The 23,540-nt window shown below is 56.6% G+C and overlaps 5 protein-coding genes across 10 annotated transcripts; 3 read left to right on the plus strand and 2 right to left on the minus strand.

The window, feature by feature from the left end:
- The first annotated feature begins 115 nt into the window (after positions 1-115).
- Positions 116-4,280, plus strand: Pbx2 (PBX homeobox 2). The gene is made up of 9 exons (XM_021217967.2): positions 116-620; positions 1,391-1,464; positions 1,680-1,927; positions 2,017-2,207; positions 2,312-2,447; positions 2,531-2,684; positions 2,996-3,084; positions 3,369-3,455; positions 3,567-4,280. The coding sequence occupies exons 1-9, from the start codon at positions 400-402 to the stop codon at positions 3,657-3,659; spliced, it is 1,293 nt and encodes a 430-aa protein (XP_021073626.1). The 5' UTR covers positions 116-399; the 3' UTR covers positions 3,660-4,280.
- A 1,165-nt stretch (positions 4,281-5,445) lies between these two features.
- On the plus strand, positions 5,446-8,712 carry Ager (advanced glycosylation end-product specific receptor). 3 transcript variants are annotated; one of them, XM_021217839.2, is made up of 11 exons: positions 5,598-5,649; positions 5,813-5,919; positions 6,054-6,246; positions 6,420-6,484; positions 6,587-6,674; positions 6,766-6,948; positions 7,061-7,191; positions 7,763-7,904; positions 8,126-8,152; positions 8,270-8,396; positions 8,482-8,694. In XM_021217839.2, the coding sequence occupies exons 1-11, from the start codon at positions 5,598-5,600 to the stop codon at positions 8,576-8,578; spliced, it is 1,212 nt and encodes a 403-aa protein (XP_021073498.1). In that variant the 3' UTR covers positions 8,579-8,694. The 3 variants fall into 3 exon arrangements, 2 of the variants coding, with proteins under 2 accessions (XP_021073498.1, XP_021073499.1); XR_002381178.2 differs by having other exon boundaries at positions 5,446-5,649; positions 8,126-8,278; positions 8,482-8,712; XM_021217840.2 differs by lacking the exon at positions 8,126-8,152 and having other exon boundaries at positions 8,482-8,712.
- A 149-nt stretch (positions 8,713-8,861) lies between these two features.
- On the minus strand, positions 8,862-11,421 carry Rnf5 (ring finger protein 5). The gene is made up of 6 exons (XM_029531164.1): positions 11,113-11,421; positions 10,057-10,075; positions 9,851-9,963; positions 9,700-9,754; positions 9,507-9,624; positions 8,862-9,431 (listed from the first exon to the last, which is right to left on the minus strand). The coding sequence occupies exons 1-6, from the start codon at positions 11,250-11,252 to the stop codon at positions 9,334-9,336; spliced, it is 543 nt and encodes a 180-aa protein (XP_029387024.1). The 5' UTR covers positions 11,253-11,421; the 3' UTR covers positions 8,862-9,333.
- A 637-nt stretch (positions 11,422-12,058) lies between these two features.
- On the plus strand, positions 12,059-20,740 carry Agpat1 (1-acylglycerol-3-phosphate O-acyltransferase 1). 4 transcript variants are annotated; one of them, XM_029531170.1, is made up of 7 exons: positions 12,059-12,258; positions 17,855-18,054; positions 18,244-18,377; positions 18,648-18,823; positions 18,930-19,025; positions 19,110-19,185; positions 19,559-20,740. In XM_029531170.1, the coding sequence occupies exons 2-7, from the start codon at positions 17,864-17,866 to the stop codon at positions 19,741-19,743; spliced, it is 858 nt and encodes a 285-aa protein (XP_029387030.1). In that variant the 5' UTR covers positions 12,059-12,258; positions 17,855-17,863; the 3' UTR covers positions 19,744-20,740. The 4 variants fall into 4 exon arrangements, with proteins under 4 accessions (XP_029387030.1, XP_029387029.1, XP_029387028.1 ...); XM_029531169.1 differs by lacking the exon at positions 12,059-12,258 and adding an exon at positions 12,464-12,696; XM_029531168.1 differs by lacking the exon at positions 12,059-12,258 and adding an exon at positions 12,772-12,789.
- Positions 20,642-23,533, minus strand: Egfl8 (EGF like domain multiple 8). The gene is made up of 9 exons (XM_029531165.1): positions 23,039-23,533; positions 22,464-22,583; positions 22,178-22,300; positions 21,964-22,073; positions 21,779-21,874; positions 21,456-21,626; positions 21,292-21,374; positions 21,060-21,213; positions 20,642-20,869 (listed from the first exon to the last, which is right to left on the minus strand). Exons 1-9 carry the CDS (start codon positions 23,146-23,148, stop codon positions 20,826-20,828), a joined length of 1,011 nt encoding a protein of 336 aa, XP_029387025.1. The 5' UTR covers positions 23,149-23,533; the 3' UTR covers positions 20,642-20,825.
- Positions 23,534-23,540: the final 7 nt, after the last annotated feature.

Genomic DNA, 23,540 nt, shown 5'->3' on the forward strand with positions numbered 1-23,540 from the left:
GCCGCCGCCGCCCGGCCTGCGTCTCCCCGCCCCCGGCTCCTCCCCGTTCCTCCTCTCCTCCCCTCCTCTTCCTCCCGCTCCCCTCCCCCAGCCGCCTCCCTCGCTCCCCCTTCTCCCTCCTCCCTCCTCTCGCACACACACCCCCGCTTGGGCCTCCTCTCTCTCTCTCTCCGGCTCCATTTTCTCCGCCGCCGGGGGCCGGGGTCTCCTGTGGGGGTGCCCAGGCGGCACCCCGGGTCTCCCCTTCAGTGCCGGGGTGAACCCCCGAGGGGAGCCGGGAGGCGGGTTGCCGGGCGGGGTTGGGGCGGAGGGAGCAGCGGCCCCAGCGAGTTTGGGGGGGGGAGTCACCCGGCGGGGGGAGGGGCGAGCAGGGAGGGGGCCTCAGGCCCCCCCCCAGCTATGGACGAGCGGCTGCTGGGGCCGCCTCCTCCGGGCGGGGGCCGTGGGGGTCTGGGGCTGGTAGGTGGGGAGCCCGGGGGCCCTGGCGAGCCTCCCGGTGGCGGAGACCCCGGTGGGGGAAGTGGGGGGGTCCCGGGAGGCCGAGGGAAGCAAGACATCGGGGACATTCTGCAACAGATAATGACCATCACCGACCAGAGCCTGGACGAGGCCCAGGCCAAGTGAGTGCCCCCACCCCGGGACCCCGCTCACAGCTCTGAGTCCTCTGTAAGCCCCCCTCCCCCAGGGCCCTCCCTGGATCTTGCAACTCTTCTTTCCTTAGTTCTAGTGTTCTCTCAAAGCTTGCTTTGCCCCTAGGCCCTAAAGCCTCCTCCACAGAGCGAACCCCAGGTGGTCTCACTCCCTCCTAACCTTTTGCTGACCCCTACAGTCTACTCTGGCCCATCTCCTGGCTCCCAGACTTGGAAACTGTTCTCAGCCAAGCTGTCTTCCCTAACTCTCCGGCTAGCCCACCCCATTCTCCGCGTACGGATCCAGGATCTCCACACATTCCCTTCCACCGAGGCCGGGGCCTGCCCCCTGCTCAGCCCACACATTCTGTACTGAACTCCCAGGGAGCAGGGCACCCCCTTCCCAGGCCCCCTACCGCCTCACACTGACAGCCTCCGTTTCCCTACTCTACAACCTACCTAGTCACCTTTTTTTCTTCAGTCATCTCTAGATCCTTGCTCCATCTTTTTGCTTGAACCATCCCTCTTAGCCTCAGCCCGCCCATAGTGACTTTAGCCCCACTGCCTGCATCTTCTGCTTCCTGTGGCCCTGTCGCTTCCCGAAGCTATGGCAGCTGATCTCAGCTGTCCCTCCTACTCCACTCTACCCCGATTCCCACCTACCCCCTCGCAGATTATGCCCCCACCTCGCACTCTGGCACCCCTCTCATCTTTCTCCTGCCTGCCACCTGAACCCTTTCTCTCCTCCCGTTCCTCCTAAGGAAACACGCCCTAAACTGTCACCGAATGAAACCTGCCCTGTTTAGTGTCCTGTGTGAAATCAAGGAGAAAACTGGTACGTGGGTGCCCCTCTGATGCTCACTTCTGGGCGCAGGACTCAGCCTTAGGGCTCAGAGTTTGACAACTTGAAGCCTTGAGGAAATTGAGCGCCGCCACAGAGGCTGCTTGAAAGGAAGTGGGGAAGGGAAACCCTGGAGCCCCGGGACTGAGCTTTGGCCGGGGACGGGGTGGGGGCGAGGGGTTCCTTAAGTCCGTTTGCCTGCCTGCTAGGCCTTAGCATTCGGAGCTCCCAAGAGGAGGAGCCCGTGGACCCACAGCTGATGCGCCTGGACAACATGCTTCTGGCAGAAGGTGTGGCTGGACCCGAGAAAGGGGGGGGCTCCGCAGCAGCCGCTGCAGCCGCCGCAGCCTCCGGTGGTGGCGTGTCCCCGGACAACTCCATCGAACACTCAGACTATCGCAGCAAGCTTGCCCAGATCCGCCACATCTACCACTCAGAGCTGGAGAAGTATGAGCAGGTGAGGTGAACCAGAGAGTGAAAAGGGCCCTCCGGACTCTAGAAGCCCCAAGCCACAGGGCCTCCTCAACAGCCTACCTGCTCCAATAGGCATGCAATGAGTTCACAACTCACGTCATGAACCTGCTAAGGGAGCAGAGCCGCACTCGCCCGGTCGCCCCCAAGGAGATGGAACGCATGGTTAGCATCATCCATCGAAAGTTCAGCGCCATCCAGATGCAGCTGAAGCAAAGTACCTGTGAGGCCGTCATGATCCTGCGCTCTCGCTTCCTGGATGCCAGGTCGGGCCCTCCCGTAGCTCTCCAAGACCCCTGGGCTGCCCCGTTATCCAGAAGGGCGCTATGATGGTGCTAGAGTTTCTGACACGCTCCGTGCTTCTCTGCAGACGGAAACGCCGGAACTTCAGCAAACAGGCCACTGAGGTCCTGAATGAGTATTTCTACTCCCACCTGAGCAACCCTTATCCTAGTGAGGAGGCCAAAGAGGAGCTTGCCAAGAAGTGTGGCATCACCGTCTCTCAGGTACTCTGGGGGTTCTCGGATGTTACTCGGAGAGGGGTCCCCGAGACAGGGTTCTACTTGACCCTCTCTGCCCGACACTGCAGGTTTCCAACTGGTTCGGTAACAAGCGAATTCGCTACAAGAAGAATATTGGGAAGTTCCAAGAGGAGGCGAACATCTATGCTGTGAAGACGGCCGTGTCAGTTGCCCAGGGGGGCCACAGCCGCACCAGCTCTCCAACGCCCCCTTCCTCCGCAGGTGGAGCCCACTGTCACACTGGCTGGCTGATTTGAGTGTTTCTTGCCTTTGCTTCCACTTATGTCCGTGCAAGGAGGACTTTGGGGTGGGGTGGGGGAGACCAGGCTAAGATGTGATGTGGTGATGTCAAGGGCCTTAAGGGGTAGCCTGTTCTGAGGGTGGGCCTGCTGTTCTGTGGATAATCTGCATATACTCCGAGTCTGTTCCCAGAGAGTGAGCTTTCTGGAAGCTCAGGGTTGGGTTTCCCTCCTGTCCCCCATCAGAGAGCCCTGTGCTTTTTCTCTGATTCTCTCTTTCGCTGCCCTCAAAAGGCTCTGGCGGCTCTTTCAATCTCTCAGGATCCGGAGACATGTTTCTGGGGATGCCCGGGCTCAATGGAGATTCCTACCCTGCTTCCCAGGTCAGAGGGCCCAGCTCCTCTCATCTCTTTCATTGCTGCGAGTGCATGATGGGGAGGGGAGGGGAGGTGGGTATACGTGCGACTGCACACGTCCGCATCACAGGGCAACTCTGTGCAGTCAGTTCTTCCATCTTTAGGTGGGTCCCGGGGACCAAGCTCAGATCACAAGGCTTTACTTGAGAGACACCTTTACCTGCTGAGCTGTGCATGCCCTGCCCCACCCCCAAACATGCTGGGCCCACTCTGAGTCATCCCTGTGTCATGCCTTTCTTTGTAACCTGCAGGTGGAATCACTCCGACACTCGATGGGGCCGGGGAGCTACGGGGATAACATTGGGGGAGGTCAGATATACAGTCCTCGAGAAATTCGGGTGAGTGGGTCAAAGGGCCTTGCTACCTCCAGTTTTTGGCTCTCACCGGGGTGGGAATGTGACCCCCCCACACTGTGATTTCCCATTCTGACTCTCATTCTCTCTTACCAGGCCAATGGTGGCTGGCAGGAGGCTGTGACCCCATCCTCGGTGACATCCCCAACGGAGGGACCAGGAAGTGTTCACTCTGACACCTCCAACTGACCTTGCCCCTCAAGGTCACGATGGGGCTGGGGGCTTCCACCAGGCAACTCTTGAGGACACTGGGCGTATAGAGGACAAACCCCACAGAAGCACAAAACAGGGCGATTGGGGTTGTGCCCTCCCCGACCAGACGCTCGATACTGGGGTGCTGACAACATGGCAGGGAGAGTGGGGTGTCCCCGTTTCTTCTTTCTTCCCCCCCCACCAAAACCAGATACCTATTTCTCAGATGTCTCTCTTAACTCTACAACCTAACACCAGTTGTGTTTGTCTTGGGCTCCCCCACTTCTGTTCCCCACCCCACTTATATACTCTGGAATCTGGAGACGTCAGCCCTGCCCAACCCAGAGATGCCAAAAATGGGGACTCTTGGACAGAGGCCCTGGGCCAACACCCCCTCCCCCATGCACCCCCACCTGCTGCCCCTCCAGACGGCTTTATTACCTCATACGCAGCTCATCTTAAACCAATAGAACCGCTCGGTGGACAAGAGTGTCTGACTCGGATATCTACCTCGGAGGGAGTTTCTGCTACTTTAGAAAACTGTTGACTAGGATTTGGACGTTTTGTTTTGTTTTGTTTTGTTCTTTGTTTTTTAAGAAACAAAACCCTGAATCTGTATTTCTTTTTAATTGTTTCTGTTGGTAGTGGTGATCCTTAATTTTTAATAGTTTGAAGAAGTAGGGTTTGGGGTGTGCGTGTGTGGGTGTGTGTGGGTGTGTTTTAAATAAACATGCTGATTTATTTTTGTTTACCCACTCGAGAAGTAAGAGCCAAAGGGGCCTAGTAAGAGAACAGACAGAACTGGTGGTGGCCAGTGCTTCAGGCCTCCCAGTGGGGAAGTGGATTTTGCAGGACACCAGGTCCTCAGCCTGGACACTTGGGGTTCTCAGCCTGTGCAGGCAGGTCTCTGCTGTAGTCCCTGTGGAGCGTGAAGCCCCGTGGCTTCCTGCCTCCCTCACCTCCCCAGTAACCTTTGGGCAAGGCTGGACTGAACTCAGTGATTTTGAAAAAGTCAAAAGGCTTTTGTTTTGTTTTTTAAACTGTTTGCAGAGTGGCAAAGATTGATTGGGGAAGGGAGTTCTTGCCAAATATGCTAAATATGGGCTGGGTGCTTCTATATGTGTCTCCCCCAGTTTCCCAGAAATAAGTTTTCTGTTCAGTTCTTAATCTCATGCCAAAATCAAGGGGGTGGGGAGAAGAGGGAGGTCACAGAAAGCCAGGTATGAGGGAAGGCTAAAAAAGTCTCATCTCAGCCCTGAACCCTTCTATCTGACCCCCTCAGACATCCTCAGGATCTTCGAGACTGTCACCATGGGAACCCCTCCCATCAAAGGCCCAGGCTGGACTGGGAGTGAAAAGGGTGGTGGGAGGCAGGGGTCAGGGGCAGTTTCTCTCCTCACTTGTAAACCTATAGATTCACAGAAAAAGAAAAAAAGAAATGGCAGTTTTAAATAAAGATATTTCTTTTTCCCCTGGGTTTAGTTGAGATTTTTTTTTCAAAAGAAAAACAACAACAAAAAAAACTCCCCTAAAAGAATAATTCTTACAAAGGTCCAACAGGTTTGGGGCCACTCCTCACTACAAAGATGTACCCAGACAGCAGACCAGTCTGAACCATGTTGCCTGACAACCTGCCCACTAGTGAACCCCTGGCTCTCATGATGGAACCCTGTGGGCTAAAGGAAGTGAGGTCCTTATTGGTGTAGAACCCTACCTCAGGGAGAGGCAGTGCCCAGAGGCTGCCAGTGTCCACAGGTCGGGTGATATTGCCTCTAGTACCTGAAGGACTCTTGTCCCAGAAGCACAGATTCCTGGCATTCTCTGACGGGACAAGATGGGAGATGGGGGCAGGGTAGAGGGTGCAAGCCCCACCTAGGGCAGTGGCCACAGCGGGAACAGGGGCAGACAGACCCTGGAGCCTGGGAAGGAAGCACCATGCCGGCGGGGACAGCAGCTGGAGCCTGGGCCCTGGTTCTTGCTCTGTGGGGTGAGACTCCCAGCCCCAGCTCTCCCCCCTCAGCAGCTCTGCTCCCTAGAAATCCCCCTGAACCTGGGCACCATTTTCCAAAGACCCTCACCCACCCTGTCCTACACTGCCACCACCCCCAGCCTCTCCCTTTCCACCCTCCCACAACGATGCTACCACCCAGGAGCCGTAGCTGGTGGTCAGAACATCACAGCCCGGATTGGAGAGCCACTTGTGCTAAGCTGTAAGGGGGCCCCTAAGAAGCCGCCCCAACAGCTAGAGTGGAAACTGGTAAGCAAGACCCCCCCCCCACGCCTGGCCACTCAACCTCAGGAGCTACCCTTGGGGGTCCCCAGCGCCCCACCCTGCCTAGGCAGCTCTTCCTCGGAGGGCCCAGCCTGATTGGGTTTTTCTCTTCTTTGCAGAACACAGGAAGAACTGAAGCTTGGAAGGTCCTCTCTCCCCAGGGAGGCCCCTGGGACAGCGTGGCTCGAATCCTCCCCAATGGTTCCCTCCTCCTTCCAGCCATTGGAATTGTTGATGAGGGGACTTTCCGGTGTAGGGCAACTAACAGGCGAGGGAAGGAGGTCAAGTCCAACTACCGAGTTCGAGTCTACCGTAAGGGTCCCAGGCTAAGTCACTTTGCATTTAACAAAAAAAACCTTCATGTACCCCCAGACCCTTGACTCTTAACCCTGGTGTGTCTGGACCTCTGACCTCCACTGCCCTTCCGCCTGTGCCTGAGTGTGAGAACCTCCAAAGGCAGGCTTATGACTGAATTTTCCCTCTAGAGATTCCTGGGAAGCCAGAAATTGTGGATCCTGCCTCTGAACTCACAGCCAGTGTCCCTAATAAGGTAGTAGAAAAACAAGAAACTAGAGAGGTTCCTTTGAATGCAGATGTGTGCCTATATTGCCTTCCACAGAGTCAGATGGTGAGGTCTCCATTCTTTCTCCAGGTGGGGACATGTGTGTCTGAGGGAAGCTACCCTGCAGGGACCCTTAGCTGGCACTTAGATGGGAAACTTCTGATTCCTGATGGCAAAGGTGAGTGTCAGGGTGCCCTGCACCCAACTACCTTCTTTCCGATATTCCTCCATACCATTTTGGGTGTTTGATCTCATCATACCCACCACAGAAACACTTGTGAAGGAAGAGACCAGGAGACACCCCGAGACGGGACTCTTCACACTGCAGTCAGAGCTGATAGTGATCCCCGCCCAAGGAGGAACCACCCATCCTATCTTCTCCTGCAGTTTCAGCCTGGGCCTTCCCCGGCGCAGACCCCTGAACACAGCCCCCATCCAGCTCCAAGTCAGGGGTGAGTAGGGAGGGAGGGCCCAGTCTGGCTCCCGAGGAGGCAGGAATCAATTCCAGGGCCATCAGGCTGGCTGCCAGGTGTCCTGATGGACTTCATGCTTGTCCCCACCCAGAACCTGGGCCTCCAGAGGGCATTCAGCTGTTGGTTGAGCCTGAAGGTGGAACAGTGGCTCCTGGTGGGACTGTGACCCTGACCTGTGCCATCTCTGCCCAGCCCCCTCCTCAGGTCCACTGGATAAAAGATGTGAGTAATCCAGAGAGCTAGGAATGACAGACGGAGGGCTAAAGTGGGGAAGGCAGCCTGAGAGCTGGGTGGGGCGGGCTGGGAGGCAGACTGTGTGCCTCTGGAGATAAAGAGTCCAGGATGTGTCCTTCCTTGCTTCCTTCCTTCATTCCTTCCTTCCTTTCTCCCTCTTCTCTTCTCTTTTCTTCTCTTTTCTCTCTCTCTTCTCTCTCTCTCTCTCTCTCTCTCTCTCTCTCTCTCTTATTCATTTTATGTGAGCACACTGTAGCTGCAGAGATGGTTGTGAGCCTTCATGTGGTTGTTGGGAATTGAATTTTAGGACCTCTGCTCGCTCCAGTCAGCCCCACTCGCTCAGTCCCAAAGATTTATTATTATACATAAGTACACGGTAGCTGACTTCAGATGCACCAGAACAGGGCGTCAGATCTCATTACGGGTGGTTGTGAGACACCATATGGTTTCTGGATTTGAACTCAGAACCTTTGGAAGAGCAGTCAGTGCTCTTACCCCCTGAGCCATCTCGCCAGCCCATGCACGGCATTTCTAAGTCTCCTGTCCTCTTTCCCACCAGGGTGCACCCTTGCCCCTTGCCCCCAGCCCTGTGCTGCTCCTGCCTGAGGTAGGGCATGCGGATGAGGGCACCTACAGCTGCGTGGCCACCCACCCTAGCCACGGACCTCAGGAAAGCCCTCCTGTCAGCATCAAGGTCACAGGTAACCCCTCCCCAAATCCCAGGGACAGGGATGGAGGTGGGGGGGGCTGAGGTGAGGGACACAAGATGCCAACTCCCTACCCCACTCAGACACGAACCCCAGTAGCCACGCCACCCCTTTCTCGGTGCTTCCTAAAGCCTGTCCAGCTTTTCCACTAACTGAAGGGAATTGCCATTGGGCCTGAGCTCAAGACTTCCCTCTGACCACTCTTTGTCCTCCAGAAACCAGCAATGAGGGGCCAGCTGAAGGTGAGGGACTGGACTAAAGTCAGAGAGGAGTGTATGGCTGCCGCATGTGACTCAGTTCACAAGGAAGGAGTGGTGTGTGCTAGAGCTATACCCTCAATCTTCCCTATGTCCCTACAGGCTCTGTGGGTGAGTCTGGGCTGGGTACGCTAGCCCTGGCCTTGGGGATCCTGGGAGGCCTGGGAGTAGTAGCCCTGCTCGTTGGGGCTATCCTGTGGCGGAAACGACAACCCAGGCGAGAGGAGAGGTAAGTGAGAGCCTGTGGGTTCCAGGCAGCAAGTGAGGGCTGTCAGAGAGGGGCAGTGGAATGCCACAACACTGTTCCTTCTCAGGAAGGCCCCAGAAAGCCAGGAGGATGAGGAGGAACGTGCAGAGCTGAATCAGTCAGAAGAAGCGGAGACGCCAGAGAATGGTGTCGGGGGACCTTAAGAGAACCCAGGTCGACCCTGTGTCATGGCCCCAGACCAGCTCCCCCACATACAATCCCAATTCCACCTTGAGGCACTTTCTTCTCCAACCAGAGCCCACACGATCCATGCTGAGTAAACACCTGACACGATGTGTTGCCGGCTTGTTGTCTGTGTGCTGTGCGGGAGAGGCAACCTGACTCTTGCATCCCTGGGGGCCTTACAGGGGAGGGGCTCACCCCATGCCTCACATCATACCAGGCTAGTCAGAGCGGCGCTGTCCTAGAGGGAGAGACTGGGGAGACTTCCCAGCAATGCGTTTCACCTTTATTTTTATTATTATTATTATTATTTGAATTTGTAATTAAAGGAGGTAGTGAGGGATGGAAAGAGACACTTCAAGAGTCAAAATTCATATTAGACAGTGGGTAGAGAAAGATTAAATTAAGTCACGTGGAGGAGTTGGGGAGAGCCCACCTTTAAATACCAAATCAAGAAATCTGGGGAAAAGCAAAGGATTCGGAGAACTGGACACCTGTCTGTCTGTCCGTCCTCCAGGCTAGGAGTGTCTGTGCTACTGGGCCAGCAGTACACAGCAGCAGGCACTCCCATCTTAAGCAGACTGGTCACTCCTCGCCATGCCCTCCCGAGAGAGGCCTCAGCAGACAGAGATGGGTCATGGAAGTAAAGGGGTGGTCCAAAAGCAAGGAAGGACCAGCACGGGACTCCCAATACTGATTCTCCTCTAGCTGGAGGTGGGCAAGGAGGAGACACAGCTCAAATACTGAGCAGCCAGAAAAAGAAAAAGATGGCGAGGAACAGGAATAGGGAGTCTTGCCAGCTGGAGGCTGGGTGACCCTGTCCCAGATCCACACCTGTAGGGGAAAAGAACGCTTCAGAAACCTGTAGGGCCAGGAGAGGGCTGTGCAGAGACTTGGGTAAATCCTTACCTGTGCCTCTTCTGAAAGGCTCGTGGGCATTGAACACGGTGGTGAAGAAGCCAAAGGGGAAGGCACCGACCCCAAAGGAGAAGTGGAATCCCCCAGCATCACCGAATGGCTGGAACCCCTAGGGAGGCAGGGAAGATGAGGGAAACCCACAGGCTTGGGCACCGGAGGGACACGGCTGGACAAGGAGACTCACCCCTCTGCTCTCTGGAGCTGGACGCTGGCCCTGAGGGCGGGGTGGAGTTTTCAATCTGAGAGGAAGGAGAGAGGCAGTCAGCACCTTTCACACCCTGTCTTGGGATGGGACAGAAGCCTGCAGCTCCCCCGAGCATCCTGTCGGGTCTCACCTGGGATCCTGTGGCTTCTGGCTCCCTCGCCCATAAAGAGGGACGACCTTCTCTCGGCTGATGCCGGCTTTACACACCGGACATTCTTGCCGGTCTGGCCGGGTCTCCAGCCACTGCAAAGAAAATATGAAGTGTTTTCAAGTACAAAGAGCATCTCGGAGCTCCTTGACCATCCCTGTTTTCCAGTCCACCTCATGAACACATACCTGGTGAAGACAGGGCCAGCTGGATCAAACAAACAAACAAACAAAAAGCACACGTCAAAGTACAGAAGAGAGCTGCAGCCCCCAGACCACGGAAGCCCACCACCCGTCTCCCAGGCACGGCTGCTCTAGTGCGTCGTTTCTCTCCGTATTCCCAACAGCTTCTAGCATACTTGCCAACTTGACTTTTCCAGCTTCTTGCCTTGGATACTTGACATTCAAAGGTACACTGGGTCCTCAACATTCTCTACACATTTGATCCTTTTCTTTCTTCCAGTGTCTCTTCTCTGTCTCTATCTCTCTGTCTCCCTCTACACACACACACACACACACACACACACACACACGCACGCACCCACCTTCAACTTCTCCCCTTTCTGCCTCGGAACTTGACTGCCCAATTCAACAGGTTTCCTTTCAGCCTGAACCCCATCCTTGCCCCTAATCCTCCAGACCCCCATCGTTATCAGATACCCACACTGTTCCTCTCCTCCTTACTTCAAGCTCAGTAAAACCCCTCTCTCCATGACCCTTCACCCTCTCCATCTTGTCCTTACACAATGCCATTGTCCTCAGGTTTGACAAACCACCCCCTCCCACAGCTCATCTAACTATGACCCACATCTAGGTCCATAGTCCCTAGACCTTCCCTCCTCCTCCGACAGGCACATCCCCTAAACTGAAAAGTCTCTCATCTGTTTTTATCTCAACACCTGGGTCATCTAACGGGGTACTGTGGTTCAGGTTTCGCATGCAGGAATATGCAGTGTCCCCCATTTCCCATCCCTCCTCATTACACACCACGCACCAGCTCCTACGACCCTCCTAGAAAGACAGCTCATCTGCACAGACGCGACCCTTCCCGCACCCCCACCCGACCTACACACATCAGCAAAGACACAAGTCCCCACTTCAGGCCTCCCCTACGAGTATGTGGGGAGGGGGTGGGACATATGCCCTCTGGTCATCTGGAAAAACTGCATGGTCCCCGTTCTCGGCCTCCCCAGCACAAAGATGAACCCCGCCGCCTCACCCCAAGCCCCCGACTCGGATTCTCACCAGTACAGGTGGCCGCACACGCTGACCACAGCTTCGCGGGCTGTCTCCAGACATATATTACATTCGAAGGTCGCGCTCGCCCCGCCCCGCTCGCGATTTGGCCCTTCGGGGCCCCCGTCTTCTTCCTCTGCTGCTGCCATGGCAAGTTCTGCTTCGCCCCCACGTAGCCCTCAGTACCCCCGGGCACACACACATATACACTCACACAGGGCACACACACACTCACGCCCCAACAAAGCAGGACCGCCTTCGGCCCACGATCGTTGGGCAGACTTCAAGGTTTTCTCATCATTATTGGTCGAGGTGCCTGCCAATCACACAGGATTCAAAGGACACGATTGATCCAAAGAGTGGGGGCGGAAAAAGGTGTGTGTGTGTGGGGGGTCTACCCTTGCACGATGATGATTGGCTGATAGGGCTTCAGTCACTATGCACTGTCGAGGGATTGGTCATAATGAGCTAGGCCAGTGTTGTCACTCAGCTAGAGAGGCTTTGATTCGTCAGTGCAGCTGCCAGTCATAACCAAAGCTCAGAAGTGATTGGCTCAGGCCTACAGAACGAGCCTCTTTCTTTCCTTCTCTTCCTCTTTCTGAGAATGTCCGGGTTCCTATTGGACTTTAGAGCGAATGGTTCCAAATCAAACGATTGGCTGGCATGACACGGAAGAACGAGCATGCGCAATACGCGGGGGCGGGGCGTGGAATGAGCCAACCCCGACGAAGGCGGTGTCGACTCCAGTTCCGCCCCTTCACGCGCGCTCGCGCTCTCTCGTCACCATGGCAACCCCTCCGCTATTGGCGGGGCCTTCAGTTCAAAGGCCTCGGCTCGGCCTCATCCGGGTCTTTGCGCCCGGACTCTCTGTCTCCGCTTGATTGGACGGTTTACTCCGCCGCCGATTGGCGGAGACCTGGAGAGACGGTGCCGAGCTCGGGGGATAAAAAAAGGGCAGGAGTACCCAGGGTCGCAGGGTTCAAGATGGCTCCGGCCTCCTTGGGTGACGTAGAGGGAAGACCTTGGGCCCGCCCCTCCGTCTCGGAGAAGCGGGGAGCAGGGCTGGGGTTAGCCCGGCGCGTGGATGGTGCGGCCGTCGGTCTGTGGCGCCGGTGTTAACCCCACTCTCTCGGTTGGACGACTCAGCCTCCCTAGGTGATTCTCACAGCAGGACCGACGTTGTAATGTGACACAGCAGACCACAGGGACCCCGACTCCGTCCTAAACCTTACAGCAGAAAAGGACTGGTTCCACCCTGTTGGGAGTGGGCGCCCCAAGGGCAGAGGCCGACCCCTAGGTGACCCCGCCGCAGGATGGGGTAGATCCGCCCCTTCCTTGTAGCTTGCCCTGCAGAGATTTGCATCTTTTTCCTGGCTGGCCGGCCGGCAGCTTGGGCCTTTCCAGCACTCAGTGACCCTCACTGTGGCCCAAGGCCCAGAATTAGGTAACAGTCCTCGCATTCGCAAGGGCTCTTCACCAAGCCATGTAAATCACCCAGGGCAAAGGTGTCCATGGGCGGGAGACGAGAACAAGCTAGCTAAGGATTATTCGATATCTTGATAAAGGACCTGTGTGACTGAGGAATAAGGAAAGGTGAGAAGCTGGGACTCTGGATAGGAGGAGGTACGGAGAAGCGAGGATCTGGAGTATTGAAGAGGTTTAGATGCGGACGTGGCGAATATGGAGGTAGGAGCGATGTCCAGAGTATGGAAGAGGGAAGTAGGGCTTGGCCAGTCGGATACGCGGCACATCCCACCATTGTATCGCCCTTAGGAAGCAGTGTTTTATTGCTCAGATTCCATCGAAAGAAAGGACTTAGCTTCGTACAGGTCTCAGCTATAGTCTCAGTCTCGGAGACTCCTGCCCCAGGCTCTCACGTCCTGCTGTGACAAGCATACACCACCTAAGCCGGCGGCCAGATCGTGTTGGGGGGAGTGGTTGGCTCAGATTGGGTGAACGGAGAACTAGGAGAGTACGTAGGCAAACAAGGTTGAAAGGGAGAGCATGTCAGAGGGGCCCATTATCTTTAAAGAGTAAAGGTGGGTGGAGGAGATGGAGACCCGGGACAAAGGGCAAGTGGACAGAAAGCCGGAGAGCGATTCAGGGAAAACCCGAGGCCTGAGCAGAAAAGGGTGAGCCTACTGCTTGAGTTCAGAAGGTACCTCCTAAACGTTTGTGATTGAATGGGGGGACAGGAAAGGCGGGAGGGGTGTTTGGGGAATCCTAGAGCTACAAAGTGCTGGGGTTCAAAGAAAGGCAACGGGGTTCAGAGAGCGTGCGAGCGAGGCTAGACGAGGCAGAGGAATAGAGCAGCGAGGGAGCCGGGGTCACCGGGGCTGAAACCGGTGGACCGAGCGATGAGGCTGACCGAGGCCGGGAGCTCCACTGAGCTCCCCGGGGCGGGACCAGCGAGAGCCCCGGCAGGCGTGGGGAGGAGATGCGGGTCTCTGAAGAGGCGATTGGCGAGGCCCGCTGCCCATCATAGACCCCCACTTCCTGGCCAGCCCCGGAAGTCAGCGGGCGCTGGGAGGGGTGGGGGAGATAGCGGCGGCAGTAGCCCCGGCCCTCAGAGAGCCGGCAGGGAGGGAGGGAGGGTGTCGGGGGTACGGCCCCCCACCATTCCTACCGATATGGGCCCAGGTTCCCACTCCCACCACCCCTCCATCGGCCGGGGCTAGGACATCCCCAAATCCTGTCGCCCCCTTGGCACCGACACCGAGACAGAGATACAGCCAGCCGCCACCACCGTTGCCGCAGCCTGGCTGGGGAGGGGGCCCGTCCCCCAGGCTCCCCGCCCCATTGAGGTGTGGGCGGGAAGGGGGTGGGAGGCTGTGGGAGGAGGGGACCGAGAGGGACGGGGATGGGGAGCGATGGGGCCGGGAGGGCCGGCTGGGGACAGGGTGGCTGGGGAGAGGGGCCTGAGCGGAAGAATGGGAGCGACGAGGGCTGGGGACTGGCTCCGAGGTTGGGGGGCTCGCTCAGAGTGCAGGGGCGGGCGAGAGGAGGGACGGTAGCTCGGAATTGGGGACGGGGGTGTGGACACGGGGCCGAGTCCTGAAGAGGGGATTCCCTCCGGGTTTCCCAGCCCTTCTGCTGCGTTTGGCCCCACATGACTTCTGGGTGGCGGTGAGGCGCCAGGACTGCTTCCTAGGAATTGCTGCCCGCTAACCTCTCGGAGGCACGGAAGCAGCACTTACCTGCAAGCGGCCTTCCACACAGAGCCCCTCACTAGCACACGAGCGTCCTGTGGGAGGCTCCGGTGCCTTGGAGAGGTTGACCGGCTTCTGTGCAGCCCTGTGCTGTGCTTTCCACGGCTGTAGAGAACGACGACGTTTAAACTCCCATCAGCATGGCAGTCCGCTTTCACGCCCGTGCCCCAAGTTCAGTTTGTGACACGCTCCAGGGTCAGATCTGTGTGAGGACTTGGTGTGTTCCACCTGTTGGGTGCGCGGCCTCCCTGCCCTGGGTCTCCCCGTTTGCCTTAGCTCGGTCCCTCGGCCCCAGAGGGTGCAGCATTCTTCTGCCTGTGTGGGGTTCAGTGGCTTTAGCCCTGTGACCACAGTAACCTGTTCAGTAGGTGTGGCTCTCACCACAGATCTGCATGTCCTGCGGTGTGGCGACTCGTCCATGCGGCCCAACGGTTGCGTGTACTGGTTGCACCTGCCATTTATTTTGTAAATTCCTTGTCGGTGTGATTGTATGCTCATTAACCCATTTGCCATTCCAATGTGTTTATGGATCTTCAAACCAAGTGTTACACAAGTATTGCTAATTTCTGCAAAGTATTTTTTGTTGTTTTGAGACAGAGTCTCAACGTAGTCCTGGCTAGCCTCAAGCTTACCTGTCTCTGCCTTCTGAGTGCTGGGATGAAAAGCGTATGCTACCATGTCCAGCTAAGGATTCTTTTTCTTTTCTTCTTTTTTATCTCCTGGGGTCCTTGGCAGTTTCACATACCTTATGCTGGCCTCAGCTTGACATTTAGCCAAGGCTAGCCTGGTATTCCTTACATGCATGTGTCACAACACCCATGTTCCAAAGAACCGTCTTCTGACCACCAGACCTGTCTCTTCACATCTGTTTCTCTCTGTGGGCTGTATTTATATTCTGAGTCACATCTTAATGCAAGTCTGTCCTATGGCGAGCCTACAGAGCCATTTTCATGGATGGACCACTGTCTGTACCCCACTCTTTGCTGGGTTGGCATATTTGATGACAAGTGTGGTGGCATGTTGGTTCTGTCGTGCATGCTGTATGAGATGGCATCTTCGCGATGTGGCTTCCGTCACTGGCTTCCCTGTGGCCCTGTATATTTACAGTGATTTGTTCTAAGTCTTCTTGTCAGTATTTGGGGCGGGGGAGATGACTTTTCCTAGTTAATATACCTGAAGAAGGTAGCCATCAATGATGCTGAGAACACTTGCCCAGCACAGAAAATCTCAGCACTGCAGAAGCAAAATGAGAGGAAACAGAAATAACCGTGCTGCCTAGCATTAGCTGAACAACTATGGTGATATCTGTGGCCAAATAATCCCGTCACCAGGGTTTGCTGAGCATCCTCTGTACCTGCTTCTGTGTGGGCACTGAAAATAAGACAAAATCTCTGGCCTGAATCTCCTATAGTCTGGAGGAAGCTGGGCAGAAAACGAAACCAGTGAGCATTTACCTAAAGCGTGTTATCACCATCAGTAGTTGGCAAGGCCGTCGAGCTTCATACTTACCTGGAAGGCACGTTAACATACAGGTTGGCCTGGTGCCGGGTCACAATGTGTGGGTGAGGCACACAAGTTTATATTTTTAGGCCTTGACAACCACTGATCATGCCAGTGTTGTGGCACACACCTCTGGGCCCAGCACTCAGGAGGTGCGGGCAGCAGCATGGTTCACAACCAGTCTGGGGATATGCAGGGCCAGTCGAGAAAATTTGTAATGAAAACGTGGACCTGTCCAGGTCCAAAAAGACATTGGGAAAGTGGTGCTGGGCTGCGTGACGCAAGAGGAGGCAGGGCCTGCCAGCTAGAGAGAGCAGCATTGTCAACGTGCATGGAGGGCTTGTGGCAAATCTAGGGATGTGAAGTAAATCATTTTGGAGACGGGGGTCAAAGAAGTGCAAGTGAACTTTCCAAGAAAGGTCTTTTGGAGAGACATGCTCAGACTGAGACTCTAACAGCCATGTGAGAGGGTGGAGGGCATACTACCCACAAGCAGTGTACAGCCCAGGGATCAAAGATGCTGGGCAGAGCAGTTAGAAAACCCACTGTTTGGAGTTCTGGGGGGTAAGGGTGGGGGCAGGCTTTCCTCTGAAAGGAAGGAAGAGCCCTTGGCCTACATGGAGAGACAGGTATGGAACTGCCTTTTTATCACCTGTGAGGCTGCCTCCAGCAGTGGGGCAGAGGGGAGTAAAGAGGAAGGGCCCAGAAGGCAGGTTCTGTATGCTCTCCTGCGCCTTCCTGCCTGGCAGGCATTAAAAGTTCCTTGTACTGTTTCCTTGATATGACCTCTCACACAACCTGCCTGCCCTCACTGCCTCCATGAGGCTAGAAGGGAAGATGGGAAGGTTGGGTTTCTTTGCCTGCCTGTGGAAGCGCCTTGGTACGTTGGGGATAGGGGCACAAAGTTCTCCACCTGGGGAGGAGAGTTTTCTAGTCATGAGCCTACTGTATATGTCACCAGGTTTGATAGTGAGTGTGTGTGTGTGTGTGTGTGTGACTATATTAGTCTCAGCATGCAAAGATTTTTGTATCTGTGACATGAGCCTCAGTTCTTGCCACTTGAACCACAGCATTTGTCGGGCACTGTTTCCATGTCTGGTGTGTGTGTGTGTGTGTGTGTGTGTGTGTGTGTGTGTGTGTGTGTCTCTGTCTGTCTGTCCGTGTAGTGACAGTGTAGTGACAGTGTAACAGGGTTCGGGAGCACAGGATGATTAGGTTTGTCTGAGGAGCTGCTGCCGAGGAGCCTGGTGGCCTGAGGCTCTTTCCTGGAGCCATTTCTTGTAAAACCAATGGTGCAGGTTGTAAACGACAATGTGGGCCCCACATAGAATTTAACATGCCACATAGACCAGCACTGTCCACCAGACACCAAATGTAGCTGCCCTTGGTTAGTTTTAAACTTTTGATAACCACAGTATAAAAGGCAAAGAGAAACAGTGAAGTTCATTTTATTAGTCTCTTTAACTGAAGCCAGTAGAACCAGAAGGAATGGGTAAAAGATTAGGTCAGGTGGTGGAACTCTTGCCTCGCATGTGCAGGGCCCCGCACTGGGAGGTGGGGCCAGTGTTGTGGGATGGTTTATTGGCCTGTTTTTCACCCAGAGTCCTCAGGAGTCTGGTGTGCATTTAACAAACTCAGTCCCTTTCCATTGGAAGTGAACGGTACGTGTATAGACTATCTGTTCAGAGCACATCGTGGTGCCCCATGCCTGTCCCCTTGGCATGTAGGAGACAGAGGAGTGTTGGTCGCTATGAATTAGAGGCCGGCCTGCGCTACAGAGTTCTGGGTCCACTTGCCTCAAAAACCATAGTGCTTCCCAACCACCGTGTGTTTCCTAGCTACCAGCCACCAGCGTCGCTCGCTGCTGTTCCCCCTCACTTACCCGAGAATGCGTGCATTTGGGGCTCTTGTCTGTCTGCATCTGAGAGTCCTGGGGCGGCTGGGAAGAGCTGTCTGACTGCGTTCCTCCCTGTTCTGCATCCTTGGAACATCTTTGAGCTTTGCCCACTGTGCCTGGTTAACCTGGTTCCTCCCGTCCACAGGTGACCAAAATGGAGCTGTGGCCCGGGGCCTGGACGGCGCTGCTGCTTCTCCTGCTCCTGCTGCTGTCCACCCTGTGGTTCTGCAGCTCCAGTGCCAAGTATTTCTTTAAGATGGCCTTCTACAACGGCTGGATCCTCTTCCTGGCTATCCTTGCAATCCCCGTGTGTGCTGTGCGAGGACGCAATGTCGAGAACATGAAGTAAGAGGGGAAGGGGTGAGAAGCGGTGGGTCTGGAGGGAGCCTGGAGGGGAGAAGGGAGTGGAAGTGGAAGATTTGCAGGAGAGAAGAACCCAGACACAAACCCAGAGACAAGGATGGGGAGAGGATACAGAGGCTGGCAAGTGGACGTCAGTGGATCCCACTGGGCCTCCTTGCTGTGACCCCACAGGATCTTGCGTCTGCTGCTGCTCCACGTCAAATATCTGTATGGGATCAGAGTGGAGGTGCGCGGGGCTCACCACTTCCCTCCCACGCAGCCCTACGTGGTTGTGTCCAACCACCAGAGTTCCCTCGACCTGCTTGGTGAGGCCTCACGGGGCCCAGTCCTCTAGCAGAGCCTTCTGGCCCCTCCCACACCTGCTTTTCCCTCCTCTTGGATGTCACCTGTCCTCGGGCCTCCTTCCCCTGGGGTGGGTCTGCCCTCGGAAGGTACACCACATACCTGTGCCAGCCTCCGTTTCTCAGGCCTTTCCCATCCCACTCTTCAGTGTGAGGGGTGGTGCCCTGGTGGGTGGTGGCACCCTACAATGCTGCTTGTGCCCTGATCCACCCCCATCCCCCATCCCTGCCAAGGAATGATGGAGGTCCTGCCAGATCGTTGCGTGCCCATTGCCAAGCGTGAGCTACTATGGGCTGGCTCTGCTGGGCTGGCCTGCTGGCTGGCAGGAATCATCTTCATTGACCGGAAGCGCACAGGGGACGCCATCAGTGTCATGTCCGAGGTGGCCCAGACCCTGCTCACCCAGGACGTGAGTCTGTCTCAGATGGGCATCTGGGGACCAGGGCATGAATGGCTGCAAACCTCTTAGCGTGGCAGCTGTTGACCCTCCTTGTGTGCTTATGGCCTCCCCTCAGGTGAGAGTCTGGGTTTTTCCTGAAGGAACAAGAAACCACAATGGCTCCATGCTGCCCTTCAAACGAGGCGCCTTCCACCTTGCAGTACAGGCCCAGGTGATCACAGCATCTGCCTGCCCGCACCCACACCCACTCCTCCCTGCCCAGGACGTGTGTGCTCACTGCTCTTCCTCCTCCCAGGTCCCCATCATCCCCATCGTCATGTCCTCCTATCAAGACTTCTACTCCAAAAAGGAAAGACGCTTCACCTCACCTGGTGAGTCACCAGGATTGACGCCTCTGGGCAGGGGGTAGCCAGGAGGTTCATAGGAGGCTGGGGAATGTCCCTGAGGTGGGGGGGACCTAAGTACCCGCTGGCATGCCAGGTAGGTAGTACCAGTCTCTCCAAGAGGACTGTTAACGGTCTGGGAGGGACCGTGAAGCTGGTGTGTGCAGAGCTGGACTGATGACAGTTCTGAGCACTGGCCGCACACTGCAGTGTCGACAGAGGCCTGGGGGGGGGGGGCGGCGGTTGTCAGCTGTTGGCCAGAACAGGGAAGGTGGAGGGAAGGCGCAGTGGCAGGATTGCCCTACGGCTGGCAAGATCCAAGAGTGCTGGTCACACATGATGCCGGTCCTCGTCCCACCAGGACGATGTCAGGTGCGGGTGCTGCCCCCAGTGCCCACAGAAGGGCTGACACCAGATGACGTCCCAGCTCTGGCAGACAGCGTCCGGCACTCCATGCTCACCATCTTCCGGGAGATCTCCACTGATGGCCTGGGTGGCGGCGACTGTCTGAAGAAGCCTGGGGGAGCGGGCGAGGCCCGGCTCTGAGCTCCACCCGTCCTCCCCGTACCTCCAACCCAGGGTCTGAGGCAGGGCCAGGCCCTCTTCCCAGGTCCCCACTCCCTACTTTCCTTTTGGAATCCTCAACTTCTGAAGTGAATGTCACTCCATGTTCTTTCCTTGCCCCACCCATGGACTCTCCTGTGTGGGTACAGTCTCCACTCCAAGCCCCACCTGCCATCTTGTCTTGTGGGACAGTTGCCTCCCCTCATCTCAAGTGGCTCATCCGATACAAGGGTGGAAGACATTCCATCCCATCTGCCCCTCAGTGGTCTTTGTGTGGCCTTCTCTCCCTCTCTGCCCTACACTGGCCAATGGCCTCGTCCATTGCCTTCTGTGGAGCAATATATCCCTCACCCCCAAGCCCACAGCCTGACGGGGCGCATCTCCTAGTGAGGACTCCTCATCCTGTGGCTGGAAGCCGCACCTGACACTCCACAGGCTCACCTGGGGACTGACTGCCTCAGCACTGTCACCTCCATGGGGCTGTCACCCGCCATGGGGCTGGCTCGTGTAACTCAGAGGACTCATCCCTGCCCGTGCCAGGGCTGAGCACACTCCAGATGCCAATTTCTGCTTCCCCCTAGCCTCCCCCTGCCCCAGGTAGTGGTGTTCAGGGTCCTGGCCTGGCACCATCTAACCAAGCTCTGGAGAGGCAGACGCCAGAAGCTGCTCTCTGCCCTCTGGGGCCTTAGGGAAAAGAGCCTGACGCTGGCGAGAAGAGAGGAGGGCGCTTAATTTATTTCTTTTTTTTTTTTTTTTTTTTGAGGTACCTCTGAGCCAATTTTCATTTCCTCCCAGTGGCGTTGGCCACTTCTGCCTCCCACTCTAGACCCATTCCTAAAACCCAGGAGGTAGACTGGGGGAAGAAGGAGCGGGTGGGATCCAGTTTTGTGTGGTTGGTTTTTATTATCTGGATAACAGCAAGCAACTAAAAATAAAGAGAAAGAGAGACGTGGGGTTCTCTGCGGCCTGTTGCACCTCAGTGGTTGGTATCCCTATCTTCTGATCCCAGGTTAGCGGGCGTGGCTGCTGTGTAAGCTGGGGACCCCAGCTGCTGCGGGCATTCCTCATCCATGCAGGCTTGGGCCCAGGCTGTTGTCCTCACAGGCACCTGGTTAATGGCAAGGAGGCAAGGTGGCTGAGGTCTGGAGGGGCTCCCTGGCCAGGAGGGAGGGCCCTGCTAGTCACTCAACAATACACAAGTAGTCTGGTGACCAGGACAGTGTGGGAGGGTTTCAGGAGTGAAATGCTGACTTGAGGCTGGGTCTTCAGTCATAGAGGAGCAACAGCAGGGGACTCACAGGCACCCAGCCTTTCCTCCAGTAGCAGCACCTGGTCGCTGAGGGACTCGATTCTGTCACCCCGGCCCCAAAGCTCAGCCACCTGTTCAGGCCGCAGCTCTTCTGGGGGCATGGGCAGCACCGCTCGAACCCAGGCCCCAGCCTGTGTGGCCCACTACAAAGACAAGCGGTACTTAAGGATGCTGGCAAGGCCCCAGGAACGCTGGCACCCATGCCCCTCCCAGCTGCTCACCTGCTCCAGCCTCTCCAGCCGCCCACGAAGCTCTGCGACCTCCCACCTCAGGGCTCGCTCGTCCTTGCTGTCTGCTTCCCGAACTAGAACAAAGGAGAAAGAGCATGGCCTCCCCCGCGGCAGCGGCACACACCAGGCCCACCCCACGGGCGACCTACACCCACCCGCCACACTGAGGATGCTGGCACTTGTCGGGGACTCCAGAGGCCCCCCAGCACAGGTGCGTCCGTCGGGACTCAGCACCAGGGGTTGTGGACAGCTGCACGAGAAGCTGCCCAGCGTGTTGAGGCAGCCATGAGAGCAGAGGGTAAGGCTGGCCCTGCATTCGTCGACATCTAGTTACCAGAAAGAGGAGAGAGCTCAAGGGGGCAGGCAGGATGCAGGGTGGCCCCACCCACCCTGGGGCCATCCCCATCCACGCACCCACCCCCATTACCCGTGTGCGTGTGTGTGGGGGTAGGGGGATGGAGGGGACCATCCTGCTCACCCACGTGGCAATGCTTTCCTCCCCAGCCTGGGGCACACTCGCACCGGTCTGGTCCGGTGCAGACACCTCCATTAAGACAAGGCTTGGAGCAGATGGCTGGGGTCCGTTTGAGAAGACAGTTAAGACTTACACACAGGGCCAGCTCCCAGCAAGCCTCCCACAGCCTGAAGTCCCAGCCTCCTCACCATCACAGGTGAGAGCTCCAGGGTGTGGCTTCTTCCAGCCCTGGCAGCACACCACGTGTGTCTGTGGTACCTCCCGCCTCACCTCCCGCCAGGCCACACGGTATGTGGTCCTAGAACACGGAAGCAGGCTCAGATCTGTAGGTACCCATCCTGGGCTTGCCTCTTGGGGTCCCTTTGAGACCCGGGAGCTTTAGGGGCTTCACCTCTCTCTCACCTGTAGGTGCTACATATGCGCCTACCCGCACACAGGGTCAGGTAGGGTTTGTACACCGGTTGACTGTAGGACTCGTTGTAACGGAGCGGAACCAGCAGCGTCTGCTTGGAGCACACTCCTAAACTGCAGGCACACCAGGGAGGAGGAGTGTATCGGGCCCTAGCACCTCACGAAGCTGAGACCAGGCGCCCCCTCCCACCCTGGCATCTCGCCTTCATTCTGAACTTTCAATTTTCTGTCCCATGGCAAACCCCGTCCCAGCAAAGCCCTCCCCATTGGCTGTCACCTCTCTTTGAAAGATCCTCCTCTGGCCCCTTCGCCTGTCATCAGCATCAGGAAGAATGAGAGTCCTCGTAGGGAAACGCACAGCTCAGCCCGGAGCCCCATGGCTCCTTCACTCTGAAGGCTGCGGGCAAGCGGTTACTGGAGCTCTTCCCTTCTCCTTGGGTCTCTAGATGAAGCCCTCCTAAAGCAATCTCACTTGGCGGTCAGGACACTGACTTTCCTGAGCCACTCCCACAGTCTGCAGCGGCCTGCACACCTAACTGCCCTGCCAGTACCAAGTCACGGTCCCTCCTTCCTCAGCCAGGCTCACCCCTAATCCACTCTTAAGCGCTCCGGGCCAGCCTTCCTGCACATCCCTTGTACACTGCCTTAGAATATGTCACCTTCACAAGTGTACACACCTTACACCCCAACCCTTACATCCTTACATCCACTGCTCCCCCACACCCTCATGCATACCCGGACACCCTTCACTCAGAAGCCCTCCCCCGTCCCTCGTCCGCACCAGAAGGCGAAGTAATGCCGGTTCTTCCCACCACTGGCTCCCTCTCCCTACCTACCCACTTCTCTTCCTACCTGTTTCCCCCGTCCAGGAGGCTGCAGCTACAGCAGCCCCAGCAGCCGCAGCTTACACTGGTGGGTGGGCCTCTCTGGCTGAGAAGATGCAGAGGGGCTGGACCACACATCAGCCTCCCTCCCACCAGCTCCTCAGACTGAGGCTGGTTGGCTCAGTAGACAGGCCCTGCCTTCCTCACCTTCTTCTCTTCAGCCAAGTGCTGCTCCAGCAGGACCTACACAATTTCGGAGGTCCCCGAATTATGGACCCCCAAATCAGAAGTTCCCGGCTCTAATAGCAACCAGTACCCCACCCCCCTTCAGCCTAACAGACTGTGGGATAATGTGAGGACGGCGAGAGAGGGCGGGAGACAAAGCAAGAGCAGGTCACGGCCAAGTAGGCCAGATCGGCTGAGGAAAGAAAGCGGCTGTCACAGAAGGGCAGGGGCAGCCCAAGGCGCCAAGGGAAAAATTGTCTCCATCTCTTGATGGCATTTGTTGGGGGCTGAGGGGCACCACCCCC

Source organism: Mus pahari, chromosome 18 (genome assembly GCF_900095145.1).
Source record: "Mus pahari chromosome 18, PAHARI_EIJ_v1.1, whole genome shotgun sequence".
NCBI classification, from domain to species: Eukaryota; Metazoa; Chordata; class Mammalia; order Rodentia; family Muridae; genus Mus; species Mus pahari.